General features: G+C 39.7%; 1 protein-coding gene across 1 annotated transcript; it reads right to left on the bottom strand.

Annotated features, from left to right (window-relative positions):
* Positions 1-1,040: 1,040 nt before the first annotated feature.
* LOC143263653 (uncharacterized) lies at positions 1,041-7,029 on the bottom strand. Its single transcript, XM_076528461.1, has 2 exons — positions 1,993-7,029; positions 1,041-1,340 (listed from the first exon to the last, which is right to left on the bottom strand). The coding sequence occupies exons 1-2, from the start codon at positions 7,027-7,029 to the stop codon at positions 1,041-1,043; spliced, it is 5,337 nt and encodes a 1,778-aa protein (XP_076384576.1).
* Positions 7,030-23,385: the final 16,356 nt, after the last annotated feature.

Here is a 23,385-nt window from a genome sequence, read left to right as displayed (position 1 = left end):
TGTTTCTTTCGCCTGCATTTGAAGCTATATCACGTATATCGCAAGTATCTGAAGCTAAATCATTTGTGTCGTATGGGTTTGGAGCTAAGCCTTCTACTACGCATTGATTTGGAGCTAAATCATTCGTTTCGCATGGATTTGAATCTAACTCGTTTGTTTGGCCTGCAGTTGAATCTATATCACTTATATCGCAAGTATTTTAAGCAAAATCATTTGTTCCGCATCGATATGAAGCTAAGCCTTCTACTTCGCATTGATTTGAAGCTAAATCATTTGTTTCGCTTGGATGTGAAGCTAACTCGTTTGTTTCGTCTGCATTTGAAACTATATCATTTTTATCGCAAGTATTTGAAGCAAAATCATGTGTTCCGCATGGATTTGTAGCTGAGCCTTCTACATCGCATTGATTTGCAGCTAAATTATGTGTTTCGCATGGATTTGAATCTTACTCGTTTGTTTCGCCTGCATTTGAAACTATATCATTTATATCGCAAGTATTTGAAGCTAAATCATTTGTTCCGCATGGATTTGAAGCTGAGCCTTCTACATCGCATTGATTTGAAGCTTAATCATGCGTGTCGCATGGAGTTGAAGCTAGCTCGTTTGTTTCGTCTGCATTTGAACGTATATCGCTTATAACGCAATTATCTGAAGATAAATCATTTGTTCCGCATGGATTTGAAGCTAAGCCTTCTACTTCGCATTGATTGGAAGCTAAATCATGTGTATCGCATGCATTTTGAAGCTAACTCCTTTGATTCGTCTGCATTTGAAGCTATATCACTTATATCCCGAGTGTTTGATGCTAAATCATTTGTTTCGCATGGATTTGTATCTAAACCTTCTACATCGCATTGATTTGAGGCTAAATCATGTGTTGAGGACTCATCAGATGGATGACGGAGATCCTCTGAATATTGCACTTGGTGCCGACTACCTCGAAGGACCACCCACTGTAGTGGGACTATTTGTAACGCGCAACCTAACCGTTACGCGTATCTCTCTATGTGTTCTGTTCTGTTCTGTTTGAAGTTGTCTGTCTATCGCTCTAAGACTGTTCTGTCTGTCTGCTGAGAATGTTCTGTCTGTCTGTACTCTCTGTATGTTCTGTCTATCGCTCTAAGAGTGTTCTGTCTGTACTGAGAGTGTTCTGTGCGTCTAAGAGTGTTCTGTCTATCGCTCGAAGACTGTTCTGTTCTGTACTTTTGAGAATGGTCTGTGTGTCTAAGAATGATCTGTGTGTCTAAGAGTGTTCTGTCTGTACTGAGAGTGTTCTGTGCGTCTAAGAGTGTTCTGTCTATCGCTCGAAGACTGTTCTGTTCTGTACTTTTGAGAATGGTCTGTGCCTAGAGGACCGGAGTCATGTCTAAGATCACCTCGGTCCTCCCTACTTCTCTTAACCTAGGGTGGGCGGCAAGGAATTACGGTCCAATCACTGCAATCCCAAATCCAGCGAGACTGCCCCAAAACGGTGGGCCGGGAGTTAGGAGGGAGAGTGACAAAATCTGCTCCTGCGAGACATCCCGCGCTGATGGGCCTACGTGCCCGAACAATGCCAGACCCAACCGTCATTGACTGGACCGTAATCAAGGGCCAGGAGACGTTATGACGGTGCCACATGTGCCCGGGAACGGCCCGGGACAGACCCATACCGTCCGGGTACCCAAGCACATGGCCCCTGCCATAAATCCTGGCCACTTGGCCCTAACATTCCGCCCACCTTGAACATGCATCGCATGTTCAACTATGTCTATATTTGATAACCCATATAAGTGTAAGCTTATGATATGATTACAATCTACGTATTCTGTGTGAATATTACAATATTTACAATGATCGAGATTTACACTATACATAGTTGCGCTACACCTCGTGTGACATTTCTAAGTGATCTAACGGTATTATACACAATTTTGTCACGGGTCGTTTAATTGTTCCGGTTGACGTTCTGACTGTTGCGACACGAATCACTCCATCTGTACCAGGGTGTACCTGAACGATTCTTCCCATGCTCCACTGTAACGGGGGTAGATTGTCCTCCTTGATGATGACCAAGGAATCCACGGCTAATTTCGACGTGGTGGAATGCTGCCATTTGTGTCGTTGCTGCAACTGTTGTATACATTCCCGCTGCCACCTTTGCCAGAAATGCTGGACCATTTGCTGGATTAGCTGGTATCTGTTAAGTCGAGTGACCTTGATATCTCGTAGGTCATGAGATGGCAGTGTTGTAAGGGCAGTACCAATTAAAAAATGCCCAGGAGTCAAAGGGTTTAGGTCTGTGGGATCTGAGGATAATGGTGAAAGTGGACGTGAATTTAAACAGGATTCTATTTGCGTCAGTAACGTATATAGCTCTTCGAACGTGAGCCTCTGATCTCCTATAACGCGTGTGAGGTGGTATTTAGCAGATTTGACCGCTCCCTCCCACAATCCACCAAAGTGTGGAGAGTGCGGAGGAATTAATCGCCATTCGATGGATTCCTGACTTAGTGCGTTTGCAATTTTTTCGTTGTGTTGTTTGTCCTTAATTAAGATATTTAGCTCGTTTCGCGCCCCAATGAAGTTTGTACCGTTATCGGATATGATACAATGACATCGTCCCCGTCGGGCAATAAAACGCCGGAAACAGTTTATGAAAGCGTCGGTACTCAAGTCGGTAGCTAATTCTAAATGTACGGCCTTCGTAACGAAACATACAAAAATGCATAGGTATGCCTTGACTGTTACCTTGCTTCTCGTTCTCTCCTTTGTAAAAAATGGGCCTGCGTAATCGACTCCGCAGGTAAAAAATGGTCGCGCTGGGGTGACTCTCGACGCAGGTAATTGACCCATCTGATAGGTTTGACTCAATGGGTTCGTTTTGAAGCACCGTACACATTTCCGTATGTTTCGTTTTACATTATGTTTTGCTGAGACTAACCAATACCTTGTTTGTAATGACGTTAAAACAGCCTGACATCCCGCATGCATTAACCTGTGATGTTCGCATTTGATTATTAAATCCGTTAGCGGATGCTTTGGTGGCAATATGATCGGATGTTTTTGATCGTAGTCTATGGGTGCGTTGGATAGTCTTCCGCCCACCCTGAGTAGTCCGCCATTGTCCAGAAATACATTTAGGGACCGTAGCGCACTGGAATTTGGAAGTGCTTGTTGCGTTTGTACTAATCTGATCTCTGTCGAAAATGCCTCCTTTTGCGCAAGTAATTCCAAACGTGTTCTCGCTGCATTGATTTCTATTGTTGTCAATGGACCCGTTATTAGCGAACCTGATGCGCCACCTTCTAATTTTTTAACTCGGTTTCTCATAATTCTGGCAAATCTGAGACAGTATGCTATGCTTCTGAGTAATCGCGTATAGGTTGAGAATCTCCTGAAAATGCTACTCTCTGCAGTCGATATAGTCAACATAACCGGTTTCCTTTCCTTCTCTTCCGGAACGTCGATAGGGTTATCTAACGCGCTAGGCCATAGACTTGAGCTCTGACGTAACCAGGTGGGACCGTCCCACCAAATGGTTGTGCTCTGTAATGTACCTGGTTTTGTGCCTCGCGAAATTAAATCTGCCGGGTTGTCTTCAGAGGCTACATGTCTCCAACTATCACTTGACGTTAAACCTTGAATTTGCGATACTCTATTGGCTACGAAGGTTTTCCATTTGTTTGGGGAGCTTCGAAGCCAGGCGAGGGTGATCGTCGAATCTGTCCACAGGTACTCCTTAAACTTTACTGTGTCTAATGCTGTTCTAACCTTGTTTACTACATTTGCTAGTAATAATGCGCCGCATAATTCTAATCTCGGTAATGAAATGGTTTTGAGCGGTGCGACTCTGGACTTTGCACACAATAAGCGCGTTACCCAACTACCTGACAGATCCCTAGAGCGCAGGTAAACACAAGCCCCGTACGCCTTCTCGGACGCGTCTGAAAACCCGTGCAATTCTATATCATCTAAACACTCTGAAATTGCACATCGCGAGATGTTCATTGCTCCTACCTTGCTAATATCTTGGCGGTATTGGAGCCATTGACTATGCAGGTTCTGCGGTATTGATTGATCCCAACCTGTCTGAGTCTGCCATAGTTGTTGTAGGATCAATTTTGCGACTATTACAATGGGGGATATTAGTCCTAACGGGTCAAAAATTTGAGCTATTTCAGAAAGAATAGTACGTTTTGTGACACGCTGGTTCTGTGGGGCTTCTACTCTAAACATTAAGTGGTCGGTGGTCGGTGACCACAAAAGGCCTAACGTTCTTGGGTCTTTATCTACGGCGATTTCGCGATTTCTCTCTGTACTGTCTGTCGCTGTAACTGTCGGGCAATTGCTTGCCCATTTACGAAGGTCCATACCTGCTTGTGATAGAATTTGCGTCAGCTCCCCCTTTAGCGTTTCTATTTCCTGTTCTGTTTGAGCCCCAGTTAATAAATCGTCTACGTAGAAATCATTGATTATAACCTTACTGCTCGTCGGAAATGTGTGAGCACAGGTTAGTCCAATTTCGTGCAGAGTACGAGTCGCTAGGAAAGGAGCGGATGCTGTACCATACGTTACTGTGTTTAACTCGTACTCTTGGACTGGGAGATGGGGCTGTGCTCGCCACAAAAGTCTTTGATACTTCCTATCTGCTGGGTGAACTAAAATTTGTCGGTACATTTTAGCAATATCGGCTGACAGGACGTACCGATTATATCGAAAACGAATTAAGATGGAAATTAAATCGCTTTGAACTGTAGGGCCCACTAATTGGATGTCGTTCAATGCAAGGTCTGATGAGGATTTTGCTGATCCATCGAACACAACACGAAGCTTCGTTGTCGTGCTGCCTTCCTTGAATACAGCGTGGTGGGGAAGATAGTAGGCGGATTGCTCGTGTGTATCTTCTACAATGCGCGACATATGCCCTAACGTCTCATATTCTGACATGAATTCTGTATACTGCTGTCTTTTTTCTGGATATCTTGCTAACCTCCTTTCTAACGAATATAACCGCCGTTCAGCTTGCGCTCGCGAAGTACCTAACTCATTTGCGTTGGATTTAAACGGTATTCTAACGATATATCTACCGTCCGTGTCTCGTCTTATGGTCTCCCTAAAATGTGCCTCGCATTCATCGATTACTCTAGTATCGCTTGGGGTTAGTTCCTCTATGTCCCAAAACCTCTCTAATTGAGATTGCAGGTCATTGAGTGTGGCTAAACAACACTTATTCTCTTGTGGTAATTTCTTATCTGCCCAGGTAGGAGTGCCTCCCAAAACCCAACCGAGTTGGGTCTTTTGCAAGAGCAGGTTGGGAGTTGATTTGTGTTGACCGACACATAGCAATGTCCAAAATAGACCTGCTCCAATGAGCATATCTATTGGCCGTTGTAAATGGAATTCTGGATCGGCTAGCTCTATGTGACTTGGAATTTCTATTTTTTCTCTATGTATCTGAAAATTGGGCATGTCTGACGTGATGGTTTCTATTGATAGGCATTGTACCGTGTGTTGAGATTTATTATATCGCGAATGAATTGTTAATGTTGCTCTACCTTCTATGGAATTTACTGCCCTTCCTAATCCTGTCACTGTTGAACTTATTGCAGTCGGTTTGATGCCGAGTCGTTGGCAAAATTCCGTGGTTATAAAATTTGCTTGAGATCCCGAATCTAATAATACCCTGCATTTATGTGACTGACCACCCTTGTCCTTGACATAAACTATTGCTGTCGATAATACGGCATGCCCTATTGTATTTGCTACGTTAGCTGTGAGTACTGGGGGTTCTCGCGAATCTGATTCTCCTGTATCCGCGTAGCCTTCTTCTGCGCGTTTGAATTCGGGATTATGTAATAAGGAATGATGTTTCCTTCCACACTGTTTGCAATGACTCCGTGTACACGCCCGTACCCGATGTCCCGATGACAAACAATTGAAGCACAGCCGGGCTTCTTGCACTATCTTTGTTTTTGTATGTAAATCGCTGTTCTTAAATTTCTCACAGTTATATATCGCGTGATTGGCCTTACATGCGGGGCACCCGGCTGAGTTAACTACATGCGAAGCTATGTAGTTGTAACGCGGGGTATTGTTTATTCCTCGAGGTCGCTGGTCGACCCTGGGTGCAGCTACCTGAACACTGACCGCGATATTTGCTAAATATTTGGAACGTTCTTCTATAAACGCAGAGAATTGACCAAATGTAGGCATTTCCGACTGAGATATTATTCTCTTTTCCCATTCTCTCATGGACACTTGACCTAACTTTCTGGACAATAATGGAACTAACATGGTATCCCAAGTTTCAACCGATTCACCCAAAGACATTAACGCTATTCTATGATTTGTAGCTTCGTCCAGAAATTCCCGCAATGTGATGTCTGATTCCCTTTGAATGGATTTTAAATCAAGTAATGAATTTACATGGTGCCGCTTGAGACTTGTGGAATCTTCATATCGCGACTTGAGTAATTCCCATGCATGTCTGTAATTTGTTCCGGACACGCCTAACGCTTGAATCACACGAGCCGCTACCCCCTTGAGTGAGGTGTTTAAATAATGGAACCGTTGTATGTCTGTTAATGAATTATTCTCGTGAATCACTGATGTAAATGTGTCTTTAAATTTCACCCAATCACTGTAATTGCCATCAAAGGAAGGCAGTTGCAGTGTCGGTAATCTAACGTTTATTGCGGTATCTGTCGTCTGCGCGGATATCGGGCTGTTCGTGGTTATCCTACTCTGCTCCGGAGTGGCACGGGCAATGACTATTTCAACTTGATCTATCAGATCAAAATACGCCGTCTCGAATTCTTCGCGCTCGATCGCGTGCGCTGCTTCGGCGTCCGTTCCAGCTACGAGTATTTCGATTCTCGTTTGAACTCTATTAAAATTGTCAAGGAGACATACATTTGCATCTAACCGTTTCTTAAGAGAACCCACCGAAGTCGTGGTCGCGAATTTGCAAATAAATGTCTTAAACCGCGTGAGTGCAGCCTTGACCGTTCCGCGCTCGATCATCAACGGTTTGAGATCTTCCGCCATAGTGATTTACTGACGCAAATGGGACTATAAAGGTACTTATCACTTGGGCTGGGATACTTGGTACTGCTGTCGATGCCTGTTGGCTGCACTGGGATGCTGCGTTGTTCTGCAATGATGTTGAGCTGCTGCGTGATTGTCCTGCTGTGGTGCTGGACTTCTGTGGTGTTGCACTGCTCTGAAGCTATATGCACTGCCTTCTTTGGATGCTGTAGCCTCCGGAAGAAACTTCTCGTCACTGAGCTCCTGAGATTCCTGATTGAAGCCAGGTGTTGATGCTCTCGTGATACACTGTGCTGCGTGGCTGTAGCCTCTGATGATCTGTCACTTCGTCTATGCGTTCTTAAATCCGGCTCGAAGGACCAAATGCTGCGTGGCTGTAGCCTCCGATGATCTGTCACTTCGTCTGTGCGTTCTTGTATCCGGCTCGAAGGACCAAATGCTGCGTGGCTGTAGCCTCCGATGATCTGTCACTTCGACTGTGCGTTCTTGTATCCGGCTCGAAGGACCAAATGCTGAGGACTCATCAGATGGATGACGGAGATCCTCTGAATATTGCACTTGGTGCCGACTACCTCGAAGGACCACCCACTGTAGTGGGACTATTTGTAACGCGCAACCTAACCGTTACGCGTATCTCTCTATGTGTTCTGTTCTGTTCTGTTTGAAGTTGTCTGTCTATCGCTCTAAGACTGTTCTGTCTGTCTGCTGAGAATGTTCTGTCTGTCTGTACTCTCTGTATGTTCTGTCTATCGCTCTAAGAGTGTTCTGTCTGTACTGAGAGTGTTCTGTGCGTCTAAGAGTGTTCTGTCTATCGCTCGAAGACTGTTCTGTTCTGTACTTTTGAGAATGGTCTGTGCCTAGAGGACCGGAGTCATGTCTAAGATCACCTCGGTCCTCCCTACTTCTCTTAACCTAGGGTGGGCGGCAAGGAATTACGGTCCAATCACTGCAATCCCAAATCCAGCGAGACTGCCCCAAAACGGTGGGCCGGGAGTTAGGAGGGAGAGTGACAAAATCTGCTCCTGCGAGACATCCCGCGCTGATGGGCCTACGTGCCCGAACAATGCCAGACCCAACCGTCATTGACTGGACCGTAATCAAGGGCCAGGAGACGTTATGACGGTGCCACATGTGCCCGGGAACGGCCCGGGACAGACCCATACCGTCCGGGTACCCAAGCACATGGCCCCTGCCATAAATCCTGGCCACTTGGCCCTAACATCATGTGTTTCGCTTGGATGTGAAGCTAACTCATTTATTTCGTCTGCATTTGAAGCTATAACACTTATATACAAAGTGTTTGAAGGTAAATCATTTGTTTCGCATGAATTTGAAGCTAAACCTTCTACATCGCATTGATTTGAAGCTTAATCATGTGTTTCACATGGATTTGAAGCTAATTCGTTTCTATCCCCTGCATTTGAAGCTATATCATTTATATCGCAAGTATCTGATACTAAATCATTTGTTTCGCATGGATTTGAAGCTAAACCTTCTACATCGCATTGCTTTGCATCTAAATGATGTTTTTCGCAAGGATTTGAACTAACTCGTTTGTTTCGTCTGCATTTGAAGCTATATCACTTATATCCCAAGTGTTTGAAGCTAAACCTTTTTTTTCGCATGGATTTGAAGCTAACTCGTTTGTTTCGTCTGCATTTGGAGGTATATCACTTATATCCCAAGTATCTGAAACTAAATCATTTGTTTCGCATGGATTTGATGCTAAACCTTCTACATCGCATGGACTTGAAGCAAACTCGTTTGTTTCGCTTGCAGCTGAAACTATATCACACATATCCCAAGTGTTTCCAGCTCTATCATATGTTTCGCATTGATTTGAAGCTAAACAATCTAAATCGCATGAATTTTAAGCTAAATCATGTGTTCCGCATGGATTTGAAGCTAACTCGTTTGTTTCGTCTGCACTTAAAGCAATATCACATATATCGCTAGTATCTGAAGCTAAATGATTTGTTTCGCATGGATTTGAAGCCAAACCTTCTATATCGCATTGATTTGATGTTAAATCATGTGTTTTGCATGGATTTGAAGCTAACTCGTTTGTTTCCCTTGCATTTGAAGCTATATCACTTATATCGCAAGTATCTGATGCTACCTCATTTATTTCGCATGGATTTGAAGCTAACTCGTTCGTTTGGCCTGCAGTGGAATCTATATCACTTATATCGCAAGTATTTGAAGCGAAATCATTTGTTCCGCATCGATTTGAAGCTAAGCCTTCTACTTCGAATTGATTTGAAGCTAAATCATTTGTTTCGCTTGGATGTGAAGCTAGCTCGTTTGTTTCGTCTGCATTTGAAGCTATATCACTTATATCCCAAATGTGTGAAGCTACATCATTTGTTTCGCTTGGATTTAAAGCTAAACGATCTACATCGCATTGATTTGAAGCTAAATCATGTGTTTTGCATGCATTTGAATCTAACTCGTTTGTTTCCCCTGCATTTGAAGCTATATAACTTATATCGCAAGTTCATGTGCTAAATCATGTGTTTCGCTTTGACTTGAAGCTATACCTTCTACATCGCATTGATTTGCAGCTAAATTATATGTTTCGCATGGATTTGAATCTTACTCGTTTGTTTCGCCTGCATTTGAAGCTATATCACTTATATCGCAAGCATTTGAAGCTAAATCATTTGTTCCGCATGGATTTGAAGCTAAGCCTTCTACTTCGCATTGATTTGAAGCTAAATCATGTGTATCGCATGCATTTTGAAGCTAACTCCTTTGATTCGTCTGCATTTGAAGCTATATCACTTATATCCCGAGTGTTTGATGCTAAATCATTTGTTTCGCATGGATTTGTATCTAAACCTTCTACATCGCATTGATTTGAGGCTAAATCATGTGTTTCGCTTGGATGTGAAGCTAACACATTTATTTCGTCTGCATTTGAAGCTATAACACTTATATACCAAGTGTTTGAAGGTAAATCATTTGTTTCGCATGAATTTGAAGCTAAACCTTCTACATCGCATTGATTTGAAGCTTAATCATGTGTTTCACATGGATTTGAAGCTAATTCGTTTCTATCCCCTGCATTTGAAGCTATATCATTTATATCGCAAGTATCTGATACTAAATCATTTGTTTCGCATGGATTTGAAGCTAAACCTTCTACATCGCATTGCTTTGCATCTAAATGATGTTTTTCGCAAGGATTTGAACTAACTCGTTTGTTTCGTCTGCATTTGAAGCTATATCACTTATATCCCAAGTGTTTGAAGCTAAATCATTTGTTTCGCATGGATTTGAAGCTAACTCGTTTGTTTCGTCTGCATTTGGAGGTATATCACTTATATCCCAAGTATCTGAAACTAAATCATTTGTTTCGCATGGATTTGAAGCTAAACCTTCTACATCGCATGGACTTGAAGCAAACTCGTTTGTTTCGCTTGCAGCTGAAACTATATCACACATATCCCAAGTGTTTGCAGCTCTATCATTTGTTTCGCATTGATTTGAAGCTAAACAATCTAAATCGCATGAATTTTAAGCTAAATCATGTGTTCCGCATGGATTTGAAGCTAACTCGTTTGTTTCGTCTGCACTTAAAGCAATATCACATATATCGCTAGTATCTGAAGCTAAATGATTTGTTTCGCATGGATTTGAAGCCAAACCTTCTATATCGCATTGATTTGATGTTAAATCATGTGTTTTGCATGGATTTGAAGCTAACTCGTTTGTTTCCCTTGCATTTGAAGCTATATCACTTATATCGCAAGTATCTGATGCTACCTCATTTATTTCGCATGGATTTGAAGCTAACTCGTTCGTTTGGCCTGCAGTGGAATCTATATCACTTATATCGCAAGTATTTGAAGCAAAATCATTTGTTCCGCATCGATTTGAAGCTAAGCCTTCTACTTCGAATTGATTTGAAGCTAAATCATTTGTTTCGCTTGGATGTGAAGCTAGCTCGTTTGTTTCGTCTGCATTTGAAGCTATATCACTTATATCCCAAATGTGTGAAGCTACATCATTTGTTTCGCTTGGATTTAAAGCTAAACGATCTACATCGCATTGATTTGAAGCTAAATCATGTGTTTTGCATGCATTTGAATCTAACTCGTTTGTTTCCCCTGCATTTGAAGCTATATAACTTATATCGCAAGTTCATGTGCTAAATCATGTGTTTCGCTTTGACTTGAAGCTATACCTTCTACATCGCATTGATTTGCAGCTAAATTATATGTTTCGCATGGATTTGAATCTTACTCGTTTGTTTCGCCTGCATTTGAAGCTATATCACTTATATCGCAAGCATTTGAAGCTAAATCATTTGTTCCGCATGGATTTGAAGCTAAGCCTTCTACATCGCATTGATTTGAAGCTTAATCATGTGTGTCGCATGGAGTTGAAGCCAGCTCGTTTGTTTCGTCTGCATTTGAACGTATATCGCTTATAACGCAATTATCTGAAGATAAATCATTTGCTCCGCATGGATTTGAAGCTAAGCCTTCTACTTCGCATTGATTTGAAGCTAAATCATGTGTATCGCATGCATTTTGAAGCTAACTCCTTTGATTCGTCTGCATTTGAAGCTATATCACTTATATCCCGAGTGTTTGATGCTAAATCATTTGTTTCGCATGGATTTGTAGCTAAACCTTCTACATCGCATTGATTTGAAGCTAAATCATGTGTTTCGCTTGGTTGTGAAGCTAACTCGTTTGTTTCGTCTGCATTTGTAGCTATATCACTTATATCGCATGTATCTGATGCTAAGTCATTTGTGTCGCATTGATTTGAATCTAAACCTTCCACATCGCATTGATTTGCAGCTAAATCATGTGTTCCGCATGGATTTGAAGCTAACTCGTTTGTATCCCCTGAATTTGAACTATATCACTTATATCGCAAGAATCTGAAGCTAAATCATTTGTGATGCATGGATTTGAAGCTACACCTTCTACATCGCATTTATTTGCTGCAAAATCATGTGTTTCGCTTGGATTTGAAGCTAAATCATCTTCATCGCACTGATTTGAAGCTAAATCATGTGTTTCGCTTGGGTTGGAAGCTATCTCGTTTGTTTCGTCTGCATTTGAAGCTATACTACTTATATCCCAAATGTTTGAAGCTCAATCATTTGCTTCGCATGGATTTGAAGCTAATCCTTCTACATCGCATTGATTTGAAGCTAAATTATGTGTTTCGCATGGATTTGAAGCTAACTCGTTTGTATCCCCTGCATTTGAAGCTATATCACTTATATCCCAAGTGTTTGAAGCTAAATCATTTGTTTCGCATGGATTTGAAGCTAACTCGTTTGTTTGGCCTGCAGTTGAATCTATATCACTTATATCGCAAGTATTTTAAGCAAAATCATTTGTTCCGCATCGATATGAAGCTAAGCCTTCTACTTCGAATTGATTTGAAGCTAAATCATTTGTTTCGCTTGGATGTGAAGCTAGCTCGTATGTTTCGTCTGCATTTGAAGCTATATCACTTATATCCCAAATGTGTGAAGCAACATCATTTGTTTCGCTTGGATTTAAAGCTAAACGATCTACATCGCATTGATTTGAAGCTAAATCATGGGTTTTGCATGCATTTGAAGCTAACTCGTTTGTTTCCCCTGCATTTGAAGCTATATCACTTATATCCCAAGTGTTTGAAGCTAACTCATTTATTTCGCATGGATTTGAAGCTAACTCGTTTGTTTGGCCTGCAGTGGAATCTATATCACTTATATCGCAAGTATTTGAAGCAAAATCATTTGTTCCGCATCGATTTGAAGCTAAGCCTTCTACTTCGAATTGATTTGAAGCTAAATCATGTGTTTCACTTGGATGTGAAGCTAACTCGTTTGTTTCGTCTGCATTTGAAGCTATATCACTTATATCCCAAGTATTTGAAGCTAAATCATTTGTTTCGCATGGATTTGAAGCTAAACCTTCTACATCGCATGGACTTGAAGCTAACTCGTTTGTTTCGCATGCAGCTGAAGCTATATCACCCATATCCCAAGTGTTTGCAGCTCTATCATTTGTTTGGCATGGATTTGAAGCTAAACCATCTAAATCGCATGAATTTTAAGCTAAATCATGTGTTCCGCATGGATTTGAAGCTAAACCTTCTACTTTCGCATTGATTTGAAGCTGACTCGTTTGCTTCGTGCGCATTTGAAGCTATATCACTTATATCCCAACTGTTTGAAGATAAATCATTTGATTCGCATGGATTTGAAAGTAGCTTGTTTCTTTCGTCTGCATTTGAAGCTATATCACATATATCGCAAGTATCTGAAACTAAATCATTTGTGTCGCATGGATTTGAAGCTATCTCGTTTGTTTCGTCTGCATTTGAATCTATATCACTTATATCGCAAGTATCTGAACCTAAATCATTGGTTTCGCATGGATTTGAAGCTAAACCTTCTTACAACGCATAGATTTGAAGCTAAATCATGTGTTTCGCATGGATTTGAATCTAACTCGGTTGTTGCGCATGCAGTTGGATCTAAATAACGTACATCGCAAGTATTTGTAGCTAAACCATTTGTTTGGAATGGATTTGAAGCTAAACCTTCTACATCGCATTGATTTGCAACTAAATAATGTGTTTCGCATGGATTTGAAGCTAACTCGTTTGTTTGACCTGCAGTTGAATCTATATCACTTATATCGCAAGTATTTGAAGCAAAATCATTTGTTCCGCATCGATTTGAAGCTAAGACTTCTACTTCGCATTGATTTGAAGCTAAATCATGTGTTTCGCTTGGATGTGAAGCTAACTCGTTTGATTCGTCTGCATTTGAAGCTATATCACCTATATCCCAAATGTTTGAAGCTACATCATTTGTTTCGCTTGCATTTAAAGCTAAACGTTCTACATCGCATTGATTTGAAGCTAAATCGTGTGTTTTGCATGGATTTGAAGCTAACTCGTTTGTTTCCCCTGCATTTGAAGCTATATCACTTATATCGCATGTATCTGATGCTAAGTCATTTGTGTCGCATTGATTTGAAGCTAAACCTTCCACATCGCATTGATTTGCAGCTAAATCATGTGTTCCGCATGGATTTGAAGCTAACTCGTTTGTTTCGCATGCAGTTGAAGCTAAATCACGTATAAAACAAGTATTTGATGCTAAACTATTCGTTTCGCATGGATTTGAAGCTAAGCCTTCTACTCCGCATTGATTTGAAGCTAAATCATGTCTTTTTCCTTAATTTGATGCTAACTCGTTTGTTTCGTCTGCACTTGAAACTATATCACCTATATCGCAAGTATCAGAATGTATATCATTTGTTTCGCATAGATTTGAAGCTAACTCGTTTGTTTCGTCTGCAATTGAAGCTATATCACTTATATCCCATTGTTTGAAGCTAAATCATTTGTTTCGCATGGACTTGAAGCTAAACCTTCCACACAGCATTGATTTGAGGCTTAATCATGTGTTTTGCATGGTTTTCAGGCTAACTTGTTTATTTCCCCTGCATTTAAAGCTATATCACTCATATCGCAAATAACTGGAGCTAAATCATTGGTTTCGCATGGATTTGAAGCTAAACCTTCTACATCGCACTGATTTGCTGCTAAATCATGTGTTTCGCATGGATCTAAAGCTAAGCCTTCTACTTCTCATCGATTTGAAGCTTAATCATGTGTTTCGCATGGATTTGCAGCTAACTCGTTTGTATCCCCTGAATTTGAACTATATCACTTATATCGCAAGAATCTGAAGCTAAATCATTTGTGATGCATGGATTTGAAGCTACACCTTCTACATCGCATTGATTTGCTGCTAAATCATGTGTTTCGCTTGGATTTGAAGCTAAATCATCTTCATCGCACTGATTTGAAGCTAAATCATGTGTTTCGCTTGGGTTGGAAGCTATCTCGTTTGTTTCGTCTGCATTTGAAGCTATACTACTTATATCCCAAATGTTTGAAGCTCAATCATTTGCTTCGCATGGATTTGAAGCTAATCCTTCTACATCGCATTGATTTGAAGCTAAATTATGTGTTTCGCATGGATTTGAAGCTAACTCGTTTGTATCCCCTGAATTTGAAGCTATATCACTTATATCGCAAGTATCTGAAGCTAAATCATTTGTGATGCATGGATTTGAAGCTACACCTTCTACATCGCATTGATTTGCTGCTAAATCGTGTGTATCGCATGGATTTGAAGCTAAGCCTGCTACTTCGCTTCGATTTGCAGCTAAATCATGTGTTTCGCATGGATTTGAAGCTAACTCGTTTGTTACCCCTGCATTTGAATCTATATCACTTATATCGCAAGTATCTGATGCTAAATCATTTGTTTCGCCTGGATTTGAAGCTAAACCTTCTACTTTCGCATTGATTTGAAGCTGACTCGTTTGCTTCGTGCGCATATGAAGCTATATCACTTATATCCCAACTGTTTGAAGCTAAATCATTTGATTCGCATGGATTTGAAGCTAGCTTGTTTCTTTCGTCTGCATTTGAAGCTATATCACGTATATCGCAAGTATCTGAAGCTAAATCATTTGTGTCGTATGGGTTTGGAGCTAAGCCTTCTACTACGCATTGATTTGGAGCTAAATCATTCGTTTCGCATGGATTTGAATCTAACTCGTTTGTTTGGCCTGCAGTTGAATCTATATCACTTATATCGCAAGTATTTTAAGCAAAATCATTTGTTCCGCATCGATATGAAGCTAAGCCTTCTACTTCGCATTGATTTGAAGCTAAATCATTTGTTTCGCTTGGATGTGAAGCTAACTCGTTTGTTTCGTCTGCATTTGAAACTATATCATTTATATCGCAAGTATTTGAAGCAAAATCATGTGTTCCGCATGGATTTGTAGCTGAGCCTTCTACATCGCATTGATTTGCAGCTAAATTATGTGTTTCGCATGGATTTGAATCTTACTCGTTTGTTTCGCCTGCATTTGAAACTATATCATTTATATCGCAAATATTTGAAGCTAAATCATTTGTTCCGCATGGATTTGAAGCTGAGCCTTCTACATCGCATTGATTTGAAGCTTAATCATGCGTGTCGCATGGAGTTGAAGCTAGCTCGTTTGTTTCGTCTGCATTTGAACGTATATCGCTTATAACGCAATTATCTGAAAATAAATCATTTGTTCCGCATGGATTTGAAGCTAAGCCCTCTACTTCGCATTGATTTGAAGCTAAATCATGTGTATCGCATGCATTTTGAAGCTAACTCCTTTGATTCGTCTGCATTTGAAGCTATATCACTTATATCCCGAGTGTTTGATGCTAAATCATTTGTTTCGCATGGATTTGTATCTAAACCTTCTACATCGCATTGATTTGAGGCTAAATCATGTGTTTCGCTTGGATGTGAAGCTAACTCATTTATTTCGTCTGCATTTGAAGCTATAACACTTATATACAAAGTGTTTGAAGGTAAATCATTTGTTTCGCATGAATTTGAAGCTAAACCTTCTACATCGCATTGATTTGAAGCTTAATCATGTGTTTCACATGGATTTGAAGCTAATTCGTTTCTATCCCCTGCATTTGAAGCTATATCATTTATATCGCAAGTATCTGATACTAAATCATTTGTCTCGCATGGATTTGAAGCTAAACCTTCTACATCGCATTGCTTTGCATCTAAATGATGTTTTTCGCAAGGATTTGAACTAACTCGTTTGTTTCGTCTGCATTTGAAGCTATATCACTTATATCCCAAGTGTTTGAAGCTAAATCATTTGTTTCGCATGGATTTGAAGCTAACTCGTTTGTTTCGTCTGCATTTGGAGGTATATCACTTATATCCCAAGTATCTGAAACTAAATCATTTGTTTCGCATGGATTTGAAGCTAAACCTTCTACATCGCATGGACTTGAAGCAAACTCGTTTGTTTCGCTTGCAGCTGAAACTATATCACACATATCCCAAGTGTTTGCAGCTCTATCATATGTTTCGCATTGATTTGAAGCTAAACAATCTAAATCGCATGAATTTTAAGCTAAATCATGTGTTCCGCATGGATTTGAAGCTAACTCGTTTGTTTCGTCTGCACTTAAAGCAATATCACATATATCGCTAGTATCTGAAGCTAAATGATTTGTCTCGCATGGATTTGAAGCCAAACCTTCTATATCGCATTGATTTGATGTTAAATCATGTGTTTTGCATGGATTTGAAGCTAACTCGTTTGTTTCCCTTGCATTTGAAGCTATATGACTTATATCGCAAGTATCTGATGCTACCTCATTTATTTCGCATGGATTTGAAGCTAACTCGTTCGTTTGGCCTGCAGTGGAATCTATATCACTTATATCGCAAGTATTTGAAGCAAAATCATTTGTTCCGCATCGATTTGAAGCTAAGCCTTCTACTTCGAATTGATTTGAAGCTAAATCATTTGTTTCGCTTGGATGTGAAGCTAGCTCGTTTGTTTCGTCTGCATTTGAAGCTATACAACTTATATCCCAAATGTGTGAAGCTACATCATTTGTTTCGCTTGGATTTAAAGCTAAACGATCTACATCGCATTGATTTGAAGCTAAATCATGTGTTTTGCATGCATTTGAATCTAACTCGTTTGTTTCCCCTGCATTTGAAGCTATATCACTTATATCCCGAGTGTTTGATGCTAAATCATTTGTTTCGCATGGATTTGTAGCTAAACCTTCTACATCGCATTGATTTGAAGCTAAATCATGTGTTTCGCTTGGTTGTGAAGCTAACTCGTTTGTTTCGTCTGCATTTGTAGCTATATCACTTATATCGCATGTATCTGATGCTAAGTCATTTGTGTCGCATTGATTTGAATCTAAACCTTCCACATCGCATTGATTTGCAGCTAAATCATGTGTTCCGCATGGATTTGAAGCTAACTCGTTTGTTTCGCATGCAGTTGAAGCTAAATCATGTATATCACAAGTATTTGAAGCGAAACCATTTGATTGGCATGGATTTGAAGCTACGCCTTCTTCTTCGCATTGATTTGAAGCTAAATCATGTGTTTCTGTTGATTTTTGAATCTAATTAGTTTGTTTCGCATGCAGTTGAAGCTAAATTACGTATAAAACAAGTATTTGATGCTAAACTATTCGTTTCGCATGGATTTGAAGCTAAGCCTTCTACTTCGCATTGATTTGAAGCTGAATAATGTGTTTCGCTTGAATTTGAAGCTAACCCCATTGTTTCACATGCAGTTCAAGCTGAATCACGTATAAAACAGGTTTTTGATGCTAAACTATTCGTTTCGCATCGATTTGAAGCTTAATCATGTGTTTTGCATGGATTTGAAGCTAACTCGTTTGTTTCTCCTGCATTTGAAGCTATATCACTTATATCGCATGTATCTGATGCTAAGTCATTTGTGTCGCATTGATTTGAAGCTAAACCTTCCACATTGCATTGGTTTCTAGATAAACCTTCTGCATCGCAATGATTTGAAGCTAAATCATGTGATTCGCTTGGATTTGAAGCTACCTCGTTTGTTTCCCCTGCATTTGAAGCTATATCACTTATATCCCAAGTGTTTGAAGCTAAATCATGTGTTTCGCTTGGATTTGAAACCAAACCTTCTACATCGCACTCATTTGAAGATAAATCATTTGCTTCGCATGGATTTGAAGCTAGCTTGTTTCTTTCGTCTGCATTTGTAGCTATATCACTTCTATCGCAAGTATCTGGACCTAAATCATTTGTGTCGCATTGATTTGAAGCTAAGCCTTCTACTTCGCATTGATTTGCATCTAAATGATGTGTTTCCCCTGCATTTGAAGCTATATCACTTATATCCCAAGTGTTTGAAGCTAAATCATTTGTTTCGCATGGATTTGAAGCTAACTCGTTTGTTTGGCCTGCAGTTGAATCTATATCACTTATATCGCAAGTATTTTAAGCAAAATCATTTGTTCCGCATCGATATGAAGCTAAGCCTTCTACTTCGAATTGATTTGAAGCTAAATCATTTGTTTCGCTTGGATGTGAAGCTAGCTCGTTTGTTTCGTCTGCATTTGAAGCTATATCACTTATATCCCAAATGTGTGAAGCTACATCATTTGTTTCGCTTGGATTTAAAGCTAAACGATCTACATCGCATTGATTTGAAGCTAAATCATGGGTTTTGCATGCATTTGAAGCTAACTCGTTTGTTTCCCCTGCATTTGAAGCTATATCACTTATATCGCAAGTATCTGATGCTAACTCATTTATTTCGCATGGATTTGAAGCTAACTCGTTTGTTTGGCCTGCAGTGGAATCTATATCACTTATATCGCAAGTATTTGAAGCAAAATCATTTGTTCCGCATCGATTTGAAGCTAAGCCTTCTACTTCGAATTGATTTGAAGCTAAATCATGTGTTTCGCTTGGATGTGAAGCTAACTCGTTTGTTTCGTCTGCATTTGAAGCTATATCACTTATATCCCAAGTATTTGAAGCTAAATCATTTGTTTCGCATGGATTTGAAGCTAAACCTTCTACATCGCATGGACTTGAAGCTAACTCGTTTGTTTCGCATGCAGCTGAAGCTATATCACCCATATCCCAAGTGTTTGCAGCTCTATCATTTGTTTGGCATGGATTTGAAGCTAAACCATCTAAATCGCATGAATTTTAAGCTAAATCATGTGTTCCGCATGGATTTGAAGCTAAACCTTCTACTTTCGCATTGATTTGAAGCTGACTCGTTTGCTTCGTGCGCATTTGAAGCTATATCACTTATATCCCAACTGTTTGAAGATAAATCATTTGATTCGCATGGATTTGAAGCTAGCTTGTTTCTTTCGTCTGCATTTGAAGCTATATCACATATATCGCAAGTATCTGAAACTAAATCATTTGTGTCGCATGGATTTGAAGCTAACTCGTTTGTTTCGTCTGCATTTGAATCTATATCACTTATATCGCAAGTATCTGAACCTAAATCATTGGTTTCGCATGGATTTGAAGCTAAACCTTCTTACAACAAGCATAGATTTGAAGCTAAATTATGTGTTTCGCATGGATTTGAATCTAACTCGGTTGTTGCGCATGCAGTTGGATCTAAATAACGTACATCGCAAGTATTTGTAGCTAAACCATTTGTTTGGAATGGATTTGAAGCTAAACCTTCTACATCGCATTGATTTGCAACTAAATAATGTGTTTCGCATGGATTTGAAGCTAACTCGTTTGTTTGACCTGCAGTTGAATCTATATCACTTATATCGCAAGTATTTGAAGCAAAATCATTTGTTCCGCATCGATTTGAAGCTAAGACTTCTACTTCGCATTGATTTGAAGCTAAATCATGTGTTTCGCTTGGATGTGAAGCTAACTCGTTTGATTCGTCTGCATTTGAAGCTATATCACCTATATCCCAAATGTTTGAAGCTACATCATTTGTTTCGCTTGCATTTAAAGCTAAACGTTCTACATCGCATTGATTTGAAGCTAAATCGTGTGTTTTGCATGGATTTTGAAGCTAACTCGTTTGTTTCCCCTGCATTTGAAGCTATATCACTTATATCGCATGTATCTGATGCTAAGTCATTTGTGTCGCATTGATTTGAAGCTAAACCTTCCACATCGCATTGATTTGCAGCTAAATCATGTGTTCCGCATGGATTTGAAGCTAACTCGTTTGTTTCGCATGCAGTTGAAGCTAAATCACGTATAAAACAAGTATTTGATGCTAAACTATTCGTTTCGCACGGATTTGAAGCTAAGCCTTCTACTCCGCATTGATTTGAAGCTAAATCATGTCTTTTTCCTTAATTTGATGCTAACTCGTTTGTTTCGTCTGCACTTGAAACTATATCACCTATATCGCAAGTATCTGAATGTATATCATTTGTTTCGCATAGATTTGAAGCTAACTCGTTTGTTTCGTCTGCAATTGTAGCTATATCACTTATATCCCATTGTTTGAAGCTAAATCATTTGTTTCGCATGGACTTGAAGCTAAACCTTCCACACAGCATTGATTTGAGGCTTAATCATGTGTTTTGCATGGTTTTCAGGCTAACTCGTTCATTTCCCCTGCATTTAAAGCTATATCACTCATATCGCAAATAACTGGAGCTAAATCATTGGTTTCGCATGGATTTGAAGCTAAACCTTCTACATCGCACTGATTTGCTGCTAAATCATGTGTTTCGCATGGATCTAAAGCTAAGCCTTCTACTTCTCATCGATTTGAAGCTTAATCATGTGTTTCCCATGGATTTGCAGCTAACTCGTTTGTATCCCCTGAATTTGAACTATATCACTTATATCGCAAGAATCTGAAGCTAAATCATTTGTGATGCATGGATTTGAAGCTACACCTTCTACATCGCATTTATTTGCTGCTAAATCATGTGTTTCGCTTGGATTTGATGCTAAATCATCTTCATCGCACTGATTTGAAGCTAAATCATGTGTTTCGCTTGGGTTGGAAGCTATCTCGTTTGTTTCGTCTGCATTTGAAGCTATACTACTTATATCCCAAATGTTTGAAGCTCAATCATTTGCTTCGCATGGATTTGAAGCTAATCCTTCTACATCGCATTGATTTGAAGCTAAATTATGTGTTTCGCATGGATTTGAAGCTAACTCGTTTGTATCCCCTGAATTTGAAGCTATATCACTTATATTGCAAGTATCTGAAGCTAAATCATTTGTGATGCATGGATTTGAAGCTACACCTTCTACATCGCATTGATTTGCTGCTAAATCGTGTGTATCGCATGGATTTGAAGCTAAGCCTGCTACTTCGCTTCGATTTGCAGCTAAATCATGTGTTTCGCATGGATTTGAAGCTAACTCGTTTGTTACCTCTGCATTTGAATCTATATCACTTATATCGCAAGTATCTGATGCTAAATCATTTGTTTCGCCTGGATTTGAAGCTAAACCTTCTACTTTCGCATTGATTTGAAGCTGACTCGTTTGCTTCGTGCGCATATGAAGCTATATCACTTATATCCCAACTGTTTGAAGCTAAATCATTTGATTCGCATGGATTTGAAGCTAGCTTGTTTCTTTCGTCTGCATTTGAAGCTATATCACGTATATCGCAAGTATCTGAAGCTAAATCATTTGTGTCGTATGGGTTTGGAGCTAAGCCTTCTACTACGCATTGATTTGGAGCTAAATCATTCGTTTCGCATGGATTTGAATCTAACTCGTTTGTTTGGCCTGCAGTTGAATCTATATCACTTATATCGCAAGTATTTTAAGCAAAATCATTTGTTCCGCATCGATATGAAGCTAAGCCTTCTACTTCGCATTGATTTGTAGCTAAATCATTTGTTTCGCTTGGATGTGAAGCTAACTCGTTTGTTTCGTCTGCATTTGAAACTATATCATTTATATCGCAAGTATTTGAAGCAAAATCATGTGTTCCGCATGGATTTGTAGCTGAGCCTTCTACATCGCATTGATTTGCAGCTAAATTATGTGTTTCGCATGGATTTGAATCTTACTCGTTTGTTTCGCCTGCATTTGAAACTATATCATTTATATCGCAAGTATTTGAAGCTAAATCATTTGTTCCGCATGGATTTGAAGCTGAGCCTTCTACATCGCATTGATTTGAAGCTTAATCATGCGTGTCGCATGGAGTTGAAGCTAGCTCGTTTGTTTCGTCTGCATTTGAACGTATATCGCTTATAACGCAATTATCTGAAGATAAATCATTTGTTCCGCATGGATTTGAAGCTAAGCCTTCTACTTCGCATTGATTTGAAGCTAAATCATGTGTATCGCATGCATTTTGAAGCTAACTCCTTTGATTCGTCTGCATTTGAAGCTATATCACTTATATCCCGAGTGTTTGATGCTAAATCATTTGTTTCGCATGGATTTGTATCTAAACCTTCTACATCGCATTGATTTGAGGCTAAATCATGTGTTTCGCTTGGATGTGAAGCTAACTCATTTATTTCGTCTGCATTTGAAGCTATAACACTTATATACCAAGTGTTTGAAGGTAAATCATTTGTTTCGCATGAATTTGAAGCTAAACCTTCTACATCGCATTGATTTGAAGCTTAATCATGTGTTTCACATGGATTTGAAGCTAATTCGTTTCTATCCCCTGCATTTGAAGCTATATCATTTATATCGCAAGTATCTGATACTAAATCATTTGTTTCGCATGGATTTGAAGCTAAACCTTCTACATCGCATTGCTTTGCATCTAAATGATGTTTTTCGCAAGGATTTGAACTAACTCGTTTGTTTCGTCTGCATTTGAAGCTATATCACTTATATCCCAAGTGTTTGAAGCTAAATCATTTGTTTCGCATGGATTTGAAGCTAACTCGTTTGTTTCGTCTGCATTTGGAGGTATATCACTTATATCCCAAGTATCTGAAACTAAATCATTTGTTTCGCATGGATTTGAAGCTAAACCTTCTACATCG

The sequence above is a fragment of the Megalopta genalis genome, unplaced genomic scaffold, assembly GCF_051020955.1.
Source record: "Megalopta genalis isolate 19385.01 unplaced genomic scaffold, iyMegGena1_principal scaffold1000, whole genome shotgun sequence".
Taxonomy (NCBI): domain Eukaryota; kingdom Metazoa; phylum Arthropoda; class Insecta; order Hymenoptera; family Halictidae; genus Megalopta; species Megalopta genalis.
This window is presented reverse-complemented; position numbering and strand designations above follow the sequence as displayed.

Coding starts and splice junctions, on each gene's coding strand:
- LOC143263653 (XM_076528461.1), bottom strand. CDS start 7,029: ATGGCGGAAGATCTCAAACCGTTGATGATCGAGCGCGGAACGGTCAAG. Junction 1,341..1,992: donor GCATGGGAAGAATCGTTCAG/GTACACCCTGGT, acceptor CTCTAGGCACAG/ACCATTCTCAAAAGTACAGA.